Consider the following 12,271-nt stretch of genomic DNA (forward strand, 5'->3'; position numbering starts at 1 on the left):
ACTGAATTTAGAAATAGTTTTGAAACAAATCAAAGCTTTTAGTTTTTCCACTTGCAAAGTCCGCCATGTAAAAAGCAAATGCGCTATGGCGCGATGCAACTTTTAAAGGGAATGGGAGATGAGACTCTGATTGGTTTATTCTCAAAACACACCCATAACTTATTAAGAGAATAAGCTCAACCCAGTTAGAGCATGTGTTGCAGTGGAGAGCAGATTTTTCCGTCCTTAAAAGTGGATTCTGACAGGCCCTTAATGTTTTTAAACCCTGCGCTTTACGCCTAGATTGTTAAAATAGAGCCCCTAGTCACAAGGTCCAAAGCACAGGGCGCAAAACCAATAATGCGCCTTAACACACCTCTTATCTAGACCGAAACACCCATCAGTCTACAAAGTGGCGCAAATGGATTTGCTATTTAAACAGCGTGATAGAAAATAGTAAAATTATGATCTGAAAATAGCAAGACATCATAGAAACACTTCTTGCGCCTTATTGCGCCCGGTGTATGATAGGGCACAATATCTTCTTAACATATATAATCAGTAACTTTGCAACTGTTTAGATTGTTTCAGGTAATCTGTAAATATGTGATCTGTGAATTTGTTATAAAACATAAAATACATGTGTGCCCTTTCTCATCCTCCACTTTTACTTTTATGAGTAAACTAGGTACTTTTATGATCTAAACATATGAATACGTCTATTCAGACACTTTTAAAAACAAGTCCTTACACAACCTCACAATAAGTGAACTGTGCAACTAACCAGGAAATACCTATGAACTAGTTAAACAAGTTTCAGTCTTGTATGCTTTTGTTATCCTTCCTCACTCCTCGTCATTTGCTTTTTAAAATCTTTTGCGAAAGTTCTCGCAGTCTTTAGTTATGAATTTAAAAAAAAACTATCTAGCAAACATCATAATGAAAGCTGGAGACGACAATGAAGAAAGAAGGTAAGATTTCAAATATATATATTTGCGTGAACTTAAATTCAAGTGAAACCAAAAGTATAAAGTTAGTATAAATTATACTGCTTACCAACCTAGAATAGCTATTTACATTTTGAATTCTATTTTTATATTGCAAAAAACCCTAACCTTCTAAAAATATTAGAGTGAATATGATGTTTAGTGAAGTGTATCTAACAGCATTTAGCTGTTGAGATCAGATTCACCTGTGCTCAGTTTTTTATCCTTGAAGATCAGATAAGTAATTGAAAACACCTATTCAGTTAAAAAAATTAAGATTTTCAGTTATCTATTTACCTCTACGTTTTCATGTGGCTTAGATTAACTGTTGGTTCTGATTATATATATATATACACATACTGATTATATATACACACATAGGGAGAGAGAGAGAGAGAGATTTCTTTTTAACTAAACATTACTAAAAGCAACAATTAAATTTGCTGCAACATAATTTTCTTCTCTAAAGTTAAAGATTGTGTTGCTCTTTCAGAGCTCAGACAAAATCAGGCTCATTTGTTCCCAGTGTTGTGTCCATAAAAAGTGACAAATCGATGAAAACGCCTATTGAGTTACCAAATGGACATGTTCCAGATCAAAGGTAAATATTACTGTTTTCCTACATTATTATTAATACTCCTATTTAAGTTTAATGCAGTGTAACATCCATTGAATGGTTTTGCATCAACTGTAAGGCAGCTAAAACATTTGTTGTTCCCAATTCTTGATGACTACAAACTTTATTTGTAAGAATGCAATCAATGTTAGCAGGACTTGACAATAACTTTTTTGATCACCAGCCACTGTGGCTAGTAGTTTTCCAATGTAACTAGCCACTCGCCATTTTCACTAGCCACAATTTTCTTGTTGGGAAAATTTTGACATTGGCATGCTAAAATTACTTGATTTAAATTGTGTCATGTCCACATGTTTCCTTAACTTTTTTTTTTGCTTATGACATTTTATTGCTCAACAATAAGGATTCACCCTTTTGTTCTCTGGCCACTAAACTAATTATTTCCTTGCCAAATTTTTTTTTGTGTGTCAAAAAAGCTAAATATAGCTGTATACATACACTTTTTATTCAACAAAAATGTTCTTAAAAAACAACTGACATTCAAAAAAAATATTCTCATTTATCTAAAACTATACACAGCAGTCTGTCCTGGCTAGAGGTACCAGATCATTAGGTAACTATAGATAAATGGAGAGTTGATCTCCTAAAGCAATGTTATTGTAAAGGATGACAATTACACCATATTAACAAAAATAATTGCAAGCAAAAGAAAGCAGGTGAAATACTGTTTGCGATAGTGAAACGACGATCACGTGCACACGGTTAACGCACACGTGTTAATAATCTGTTCAAAGAATCCTTAAAGCAAAACTGGCAACAGCTGCTGCATACAAAGAAATCTGGAAATCTCTTGAAAGCAGCATGACAGTGGGCGTACAAGCATCGCTTTTTTTCAAACTATTTCAAAGAGAAACGATCGCACCAGTTGCGCAAGGAAACGGGCGCTTTTAAAAACTTGCATGCTTCACATCAGCTGTGTCTTGCTCACAATAGCCCCTTTCACACATACAGACCTTTCCGGAAAATTACCTACGCCTATTCTCCGAAAAGAGAAGTTGTAACATTACCAGTAATTTGCTGGAATGCTGCGCTGTGTGAATGCAGAAGGAAGATTGCCGGAAAGAGCGCATGCATGTCTAGAACGTGCTGACGTGAAATGTCTACTTTAGCCAATCAGAACTGTCAGACGCATTCACGTCCGCGCAATTTATGCAAATAAAAGCTTTTGAATATTTTTCCAGACACCTTTAGCTGCTAGATGTTAGTCAGATAACATTTATATGTTTCTTCTTAATGCCAACTGTGTAATTAATTATGGATAATATGCTTATGATAAGCCGTTGTTTGGTTACCTTCAAGCTCTGCATTGCATGTGCCTGTGAAGCAGCTGGTGAGAGCCAGCACACACACACACACACACACACACACACACATCATGAAAATCTTGACATGCGAAAGTGTGTCTCTGTTTTTATCGAAGTTTTTCACAACACTGTTCCATCCACAGAGTTTGTAATGTAGTCAAATGCTTACAAACACAAGCGCAGCCGTTTAGAGGTCATTTCTGGTTTTTGATGTAAGAATTTACCGGTATTTTGGAAAGGTGTGTATGTGTGAACAGGCTCTTTTTTAAAATATCGGTAAATTTGTTCCGCCTATTTTCCGGAAAGAGAAGCTGTAACATTACCGGTGTGTTACCGCTGTGTGAACGCAGAAGAAACATTGCAGAAAGAGAACGTGCACGTCTAGAACGCACTGGCGTAAGATGTCACTTTAGCCAATCAGAACAGACGCATTCACGTCCGCGTGGTTTATGAAAATAAAAGCCTTTGAATATTTTCCCAGTCACATTTAGCTGCTAGAAGTTAGTCAAATAACATTTATATGTTGATCTTAATGCCAACTGTGCAAATAATTATCGATAATATGCTTATGATAAGCCATAGTTTGTTTACCTTTAAGCTTTGCGTGTGCCCGTGAAACAACACAACACATATTATGTACATCTCGACATGCGAAAGTGTTTCTCTGCTTTCATCGAAGTTGTTCACAATACTGATACATCCACAGAGTTTGTACTGTAGTCAAATGTTTACAAATACAAGTGCAGCCGTTTAGAGGTCATTTCTGGTTAATGATGTCAGAATTTACCAGCATTTTGGGATGGATGTGTGAATGCTCTTTTCCGGAAAAAAAATTTCCGTAACGTCCTCGCCTGTGTGAACAGAGCTTTTTTGAATTTACGGGTAAAGTCGTTCCAGAAATTTTCCAGATATTTACCGGTATCACTGTGTGAAAGGGGCTAATGTCCAAATAGATTCACTTTATTTGGTGAACAAATCAAGTCTCTCATATAATATATCTAATAAAAGATAGAAAATATTACTTTACAAACCGCATTATACATAAATCAGATGAACATTTTCACATTAGTCAATAATATTACTGTAATTTAAAAAAAAACTGAATAAATATAGACTTACACACATTTACTCAAGTAAATAAACAGAATTATTGATGGGCAAAAAATCTGCGGAATTCTGCGCACACAGATTCCGTGTGGGCCTACCGATGTCTCACCGTGGGCCTGATCATCCTCTCATTCAGTATTCACCTCACCTTTAGGAAGAGGCAGCTCTGGCAATTTAAAATTTATTTTCAACCAGCCAAAGTGGTTAGTGGGGGTTAGTCTGTCTAACCAATCACAGCTGAAATCTACCCGCATTTGGCAGGCTGGCGGGTGTTATTGTCAAGCTCTAATTGTTACCCAATATTGAGATGGATTTTGTTGTCTTTTGAAGTTTTCGACGGAGAAATAATTCACCTGAACCCAGTGTTTTGTCTCTGAAAAGTGACAAATCAATGAAAACACCAATTGAGATAAAAGATAGAGATCCTCCAGGGTATCAAAGGTAAAAACAGTGAGACAGAAAAAAAAAAAAAAAAAAAAAGGTTTGCAAAGAGAAGTAAAAATTCTATGGTATAAATATGTAAGGTTGGTTAAAAATTCTGTCAGTTAAAAATCCATGGCTGTGATGGTCTTGACAATGTGGTAGCCAGAAAACAGTGAAAGCTAAAGTTATTTTTGCCTCAACAATTGATTTTGTTTTGTTGCTGCTTTTGGCAAAGACACCATTCACCTGATCCCAGTGCTGTGTCCCTGAAAAGTGACAAATCAATGAAAACACCAATCGAGTTACAAAATGGACATAATCCAGGAGATCAAAGGTATGTGTAAATTATTTTACAACTTTGTGTGACATTAATAAATTGTTTTGCGTGATTCATTTAAACACTCTCCTCCAATAAAATTAGCATCTGACAGGGAAAATGCAACACAACATGAACAATAAAAATCGGGTGTAAAAATAGTGCTGATTCTTCACTGTGTGTGTTTAGTAAATCCTGACAGTACTATTTTAACACCAATATAACTATTTGCTTTGGCACAAATTTTTGTTCAAAAGTGTACACACTAAAACGTACAGAATCTGAATCTCACATCTCTAATAAAATATGATCTCAGTACATGTAAATATTCTTCACCTATGCAGAACTCTGATTAACACTCAACCTTAAACCCAAGTAATTTTTTGTGATCAAAATAATGTAAAATATATACAGTCGTGGTCAGAATTATTAGCCCTCTTTGAATTTTTCTTTTTATTTTATATTTCCCAAATGATGTTTACCAGAGCAAGGAAATTTTCACAGTATGCCTGATAATATTTTTTCTTCTGGAGAAAGTCTTATTTGTTTTCTTTCAACCAACAAAAGCAGTTTTTAATTTTTTAAAAGCAATTTTAAGGACAAAATTATTAGCCCCCTTAAGCTATATATATATATATTTTTCTCGATAGTCTACAGAACAAATCATCGTTACACAATAACTTGCCTAATCACCCTAACCTGCCTAGTTTAACCTAGTTAAGTCTTTAAATGTCACTTTAAGCTGTATAGAAGTGTCTTGAAAAATATCTAGTAAAATATTATTTATTGTCATTATGACAAAGATAAAATAAATCAGTTATTAAAAATAAGTTATTAAAAGTATTATGTTTAGAAATGTGTAGAAAAAAATCTTCCCTCTTTTAAACAGGAATTGGGGAAAAAAATAAACGGGGGGGGGGGGGGGGGGGGTAATAATTGAGGGGGGCTAATAATTTTGACTTCAACTGTATATGGAAGTTATTCAGACACAACGTCAAACCCTTTTACTATAGTATCTCACAGTATGTGATTTGTACATAATTAAAATTTTTATTCCTTTAGCACTTTTACAATGTAGATTGTGTCAAAGCAGCTTCACAAAGAATATCATAGTAAATTGATACTGTGTCAGTCCAGTTTTCAGAGTTTTCACTGCTAAGAGTCCAAACACAAAAGAGCAAATCCATCAATGCGCAGCCCCACAAGTCCCGAACCATGCAAGCCAGTGGCAAGGAACAAACTTCACCAATTGACAAAAGTGAAAAAAAAATAAATAAATAAAAAACTCAAGAGAAATTTGGCTCAGTAGGGCATGATTGCAAACCAGGCACGTGCACACATAGTGCTTAACTTTAGTAATGCACATGCCCTTTTTAGTCTCGGATATAAAGTGCCCTTCCAAAATAAAAGTAAGTGCCCCCGCTCTTCAGTTTCACGATCGCCCCCAACCCTACCCCCTGGCCTTCAGTTCGCGATCACATCCATCTACCCAATACGCTCTTCAGTTCGCGATCGGAGCTCCAGCCCCTGACCCTGCACATGCCCCCTGGAAAGTCTCTGCATGGGCCTGCTGCAAACTTTCCCCCCCAAAATGAAGTTGTTGTTACAAAATGTTGAGACTTTGTTGTCTTTTGCAGTTTTAGAGAAAGATACAATTCACCTGATCCCAGTGCTGTGTCCCTGAAAAGTGACAAATCAATGAAAACACCAATTGAGTTAAAAATAGGAGATGCTACAGAGAATCAAAGGTAAATATAAGTTTTAAAAGTTTCATATGACATTAAATAAACAATGTGGCATGATCTATTTAAATGAACACTTAATTTTTTTTAAGTTAAGGAGTTGACTTAAATGATTTTTTTAATCCATTCAGCCGATTTCTTGCCTTTAGGTAAAGGTGGCTACAGCAGTAGTTTCCTGACTATTACAGAATGAGAGTATAGTTGCTACCAATATTGAGCTATAAAATAGTTTCTCATTTTCCTTTTATCTTAATACATTATGTAACATAAATTGTAATCCAGACTGAACACTGCATATTACTAAAACCCACTGTCAAAATTACAGTGTACAGAAATCCATTTAATTAAAGTTGAAGAAATCGGTAACACTTTACAATAAGGTTCATTAGTTAATGCATTTACTAACATGAGCTAATCATGAACAACACATTTACAGCATTTATTAATCATAATTGAACATTTACTAATGCATTATTAACGTCCAAGTCCATGCTTGTTAACATTAGTTAATGCACCATGAGTTAACATGAACAATGAACTACTGTATTTTCATTAATAGTTCATTGTTCATTTCATTGTTTTCTCCAAAGAACTAAAGTCAACGCACGGACACAAAGTCACTTAGATTTCTTGGTCACACTTTACAATAAGGTTCATTAGTTAATGTTAATTAATGCATTTACTAACATGAACAAATACAGTAGTAAATGTATTGTTCATTGTTTGTTCATGTTAGTAAATGCATTAATTAACATTAACTAATGAACCTTATTGTAAAGTGTGACCAAGAAATCTAAGTGACTTTGTGTCCGTGCGTTGACTTTAGTTCTTTGGAGAAAACACATTTACCCAATGACACAATGAGTGCAACACAAATCCCAATTCAATCAAGAGGTGAAACAAATCCAGCACTCTAGAGGTATGGTTTCAATGGACACCAGTTCAACTGTTAGCAGATTTAAGTGTTTCCTAAATCTGAAAGTGGTTCGGAGACTCACCTCGTAAATTTGAGTGAAAAAGGATGAGTGCAAATGATGAGATGTGAACTCTTATCAAATGCAGTTTCAGCAGTGGACAGCAGAGCATCCCTGACCCCCTACATTGACCAATGACAAGATGTCTTCTGCTGTTTGTTCATCTAAACTAATAATTTATGAAATCTGAGGGAAAAGAATACACATAATAAATGACAGTGAAAGCTGCAAAGAAGTCCAAATCAATAGCACAGATTTACATTATGACTAGACAAAAAATTAATGCGGTTTTGGTGTAGCTAGTGTGCTGTGGGCTATTTTAGCAGGCTTATGTTACTTTACCTGCTTGGTTGCAGAAAAGCAAAAGAATGAGTAAGACAAGATTATGTATGTACAGTCACTGATGTTTTGATGCTCACTTCAAAATCTTATTTTGTCTGTAAGGTATTCACGAACAAAATATTATCAGGATATTCTGACGGCTGACAACCTTCCTGGAAGATTCATCCATCAGTATGTTAACAGACCAATGTGATTTATGTATTTGTGAATATTGACTGTTATTGACGAATATATTTTCAACAGACAGGATTCCGAAACCCATAGACAAAAAATCCAAAGATTTAAATCAAACATAAAACAGAAACATCAGTACATTTTTGAAGGATTTGCAAAGCAGAGAAACCCAACACTCCTCAATGAGATTTACATAGATCTCTACATTACAGAGGGTGGAAATGGAGAGATCAGAAAAGAACATGAATATAAAAGGATAGAAAAATCTCTGAAGACTGCAGCAACAGCAACAATACCTATAAAATGCAGAGACATCTTTACACCTTTACCTGGACAAGACAAAGCCATCAGAACTGTGCTGACGAAGGGAGTCGCTGGCATCGGAAAAACAGTCTCTGTGCAGAAGTTCATCCTGGACTGGGCTGAAGAGAAGGAGAATCAGGACGTCCAGCTCATATTTCCACTTCCTTTCAGAGAGATCAATCTGATGAAGAACAAAACACTCAGTCTGTTAGATCTTCTTCAGCTCTTTTTCCCTCAAACTAAAGAAATGGAAATATCCAGTGACAAATATAGAGTGATGTTCATTCTTGATGGTTTGGATGAATGTCGGCTTCCCTTAAATTTCAGAAGGAACGAGACTCTGAGGGATGCAAACAAAGAGACATCAGTGGACGTGCTGCTGACGAACCTGATTGTGGGGAATCTGCTTCCCTCTGCTCTCATGTGGATCACCTCCAGACCAGCAGCAGCAGATCTCGTCCCCTCTGAGTGTGTCCATCGAGTGACAGAGGTACGAGGCTTCAATGACCCTCAGAAGGAGGAATACTTCAGCAAGAGAATCAGTGATCAGAGTCTGGCCAACACAATCATCTCACACCTGAAGTCCTCCAGGAGCCTCTACATCATGTGCCACATCCCAGTGTTCTGCTGGATCTCAGCCACTGTTCTGGAGAAGATGTTGAGTGAAGCAGAGACTGCAGAGATTCCCAAGACTCTCACTCAGATGTACACACACTTCCTGATGGCCCAGATCAACATTAAAGACATGAAGTATACTGAAAAAAAAGACAAAGACATTATCTTCAAGCTGGGGAAACTGGCGTATGAGCAGCTGGAAAGAGGCAATATAATCTTCTATGAGGAAGACCTAAGAGAGTGTGGCATTGATGTGGCAGAAGCTTCAGTTTACTCAGGATTGTGCACTCAGATCTTCAGAGAGGAGTTTGGCTTGTATCAGGAAAAAGTCTTCAGCTTTGTTCATCTGAGCATTCAGGAACATCTAGCGGCTCTATATGTGCACCTCTCCTTCCACAACAATGGTGAAAATGTGCTTGAAGCACAGGAATACAGAAAGCCAGGAACAATGTTGAGCTTACACAAATGTGCAGTTGATAAAACTGTACAAATTTCAAATGGACGTTTTGATCTTTTCCTTCGTTTCCTCATCGGACTTTCACTGCAGTCAAATCACAGCCTCCTAAAAGATCTTTTGGGGAAGAAGCCAGGCAGCTCACTGAAAATAGAACAAACTACCGACTATCTTAAGGAAAAACTCAAATCAATCCCTTGTTCAGAAAGGGCTCTTGTTGTTTTCCACTGTCTGAATGAACTCAACGATCATTCTCTCATTACTGAAATACAAAACTACCTGAACGCTGGAGAAATAAAAACAGACACTTTGTCCCCACACAACTGGTTGGCTCTGGTTTACATTTTAATGACATCAAATGAGAAGTTTGAGGAGTTTCAACTTCAAAAATATGGACGACTGGACGTTGCCTTGCTCTGGCTTCTGCCTGTGATCAAGCTTTCAAAAAGGATTTTGTGAGAATATTTATAATTCAAAATCAATGTTATACATATTTACACTACAGTAATACTTTTCCACTAATTCATGCACCACAGCTCAAATATTTTACCTTTTGTACAAAAAGTATAATACTTTATAAATAATATGGTTGACTTGCATTTCTAGGCCTGTTGCACAAAGCTGGTTTGGGTTTTTAGCCTGGTAAGTTATAATTTGTGGTCCATATGATCCAGAGTCAACAAAGAACATTTAAATCAAGCATTGTGAAACAACCCAGCGGTGCCCACACTCGGTCCTGGAAGGCCGATGATCTGGAGAGTTTAGCTCCAACCCTAATCAAACACACCTGAACCAGCTAATCAATCTCTTACTAGATATAATAAAAACTTCCTGGCAGGTGTGTTGAAGCAAGTTGGAGCTAAACTCAGCAGGACACTAGCCCTCCAGGACAGAGTTTGGACACCCTTGACTTAGCCACATCTTAAATGATTGATTTTGTCTTACTTTGCAACTCTGTTTCTTCAACTCGTTTTGTGCAACAGGCCTCAGTTGTCAGTTGTAAGGCTCTGTATATATATATATTTATTTATTTATTTATTTATTTATTTATTTATTTATTTTAAACTTACAATAGGGCAGACATTATCCCACTACATAAACAATGTAAAAAAGTAAATGCTATTCACAGTCTACGAGCCACAAAAACAGCTAAATAAGTCATGTCTATTTCTTATCATTGGCAGGTTGAATGACTGTAATATCACATATAAAGGCTGTGCAATATTGTCTATGGTTCTTTCATCCGAATCCAATGTGAGAGAGCTGGACCTGAGCAACAACAACCTGCAGGACTCAGGAGTAGAAATACTCTGTATCGGCCTGAAGAAATCGGCCAACGCAAAACAACTGTATGTGCTATGATATAAAGCTTAATATAAGAGCAGTATAGTGAAAAATGAGTTTATGCATAAGAATATTAAATAAAAAAATTCTATCTTTCTTTAGGCTAAAAGAAGGGTTTGAAAAGAAGAACATTGATCTAGCCTTATTGCTTAAGCAGAACACAAGCTTTGAAGATTATGTATGTCGCACTGCTGGATTACAGGACACAGAGTGTAGATTGGAGTCTCTGAAGTAGGAATACATTTAACAAACTTTTGAAAACAACTCACATATTTCTATACTGTGACTACATATGTATTTTGTCTTATCTGTAGCCTGACCAACTGTGGAGTAACAGAAGAGGGTTGTGTTTTTCTGAGCAAAGCTCTGATTTTAAATGGTACCTATCTGAAAGTGCTGGACCTGAGCTGTAACGCCATTGGAAACTCTGGTGTGAAACACCTTTGTGCTGCTCTGGAGAACGTTCACTGTGCACTAGAAACAATGATGTAAGTGATATCACAAGTACATAAACTCAATTCTTAAAATAATTAATTGAAGTTAATAATAAGTAATGCTTCTTTAATTGCTTCATTTATAGGTTTACAGGGGTAGGATGAATGAGTATAAATTATGTTTCATTTTTTCCTCAGATTGGCCAAATGTGGATTGACAGAGGAAAGTTGTGCTGCTCTGGCTTCAGCCCTCAGCTCAAAAACCAATCTGACAAATCTGGATCTGAGTATTAATGATCTACAAGACTCAGGCATGAGGAAGCTCTGTGTGGGACTGCAGAATCCTCACTGTAAACTACAGAAGCTGAGGTAAAGATCTGGATTCACTGATCAGATTAACTGTTTAAATAAGAGTATAACAAGTGTTTACTTGTTTCCTTTAGGTTGTCCAACTGTAATGTAACTCACGAAGAACTGAGGGCGCTGACTGAAGCTCTGAAATCAAATCCATCAAAACTGAAAGAGCTCGATCTTCTCGTGAACAATCTGTAGGAGTCAGACTTGAACATGATACTGGACAAATCATCAGACAATGAAAAGAAACATCTAGCAAGTCCAGATAACAACACTTTGTGTGTGAATTAAGACACACAGTAACACTGTTTAATTAAAAAAAACATGTAAAGAACTCCATTAATTGTGTAAATATGAGTTGCACAAAAATAAAAATGCTGTAAAAATCTTAATTACTCATACACCATTATTGTAATGCCAAGCTGAAAATCCACGAAGCAAGAGAAGTCAAAGCTGGCAATAAGGCTTATCAGAAAAGTAATTCCAGACAGTGTGTGTAAATGAATGCAAATGATCTAAATTTAGAATGTAACATATAGTAATGTAACCAGCTTACTCACCCGTGTTTTCTCTTCTTGTTCAGTGCGGAGTTTCTCCATTTGTTTAAATGCTACCACTATACTTGCTTAACAGGAGACATCAATCTGTTATTTTTTACCATCTGTGAAAATAAACGTGACTATTTGTATTATCTTTTGATGCATGTTATTTTACTTTTCATGTTCAGAAAAAAACTGAAAGTGTTGTACAACTACATAAAGCAAACAATACATTTAAACTATA

At 36.2% G+C, this 12,271-nt stretch overlaps 1 protein-coding gene across 5 annotated transcripts; it reads left to right on the plus strand.

Annotated features, from left to right (window-relative positions):
• The first annotated feature begins 833 nt into the window (after positions 1–833).
• Positions 834–12,271, plus strand: nlrp16 (NACHT, LRR and PYD domains-containing protein 16). 5 transcript variants are annotated; one of them, XM_087283213.1, is made up of 12 exons: positions 834–950; positions 1,459–1,566; positions 4,344–4,454; positions 4,672–4,770; positions 6,390–6,500; positions 7,913–7,981; positions 8,054–9,811; positions 10,541–10,705; positions 10,803–10,931; positions 11,015–11,188; positions 11,333–11,503; positions 11,578–12,179. In XM_087283213.1, the coding sequence occupies exons 1-12, from the start codon at positions 883–885 to the stop codon at positions 11,684–11,686; spliced, it is 3,072 nt and encodes a 1,023-aa protein (XP_087139339.1). In that variant the 5' UTR covers positions 834–882; the 3' UTR covers positions 11,687–12,179.

This window comes from Danio rerio, chromosome 15 (genome assembly GCF_052040795.2).
Source record: "Danio rerio strain M-AB ecotype USA chromosome 15, GRCz13ab, whole genome shotgun sequence".
In the NCBI taxonomy this organism is placed as follows: domain Eukaryota; kingdom Metazoa; phylum Chordata; class Actinopteri; order Cypriniformes; family Danionidae; genus Danio; species Danio rerio.

Bases quoted from the DNA above. Each gene is read 5' to 3' on its own strand.
- nlrp16 (XM_087283213.1), top strand. From the start codon at position 883: ATGAATTTAAAAAAAAACTATCTAGCAAACATCATAATGAAAGCTGGA. The intron at 10,706-10,802 runs GTATGTGCTATG...ATCTTTCTTTAG, and splicing joins TCGGCCAACGCAAAACAACT to GCTAAAAGAAGGGTTTGAAA. The intron at 11,504-11,577 runs GTAAAGATCTGG...TGTTTCCTTTAG, and splicing joins TGTAAACTACAGAAGCTGAG to GTTGTCCAACTGTAATGTAA.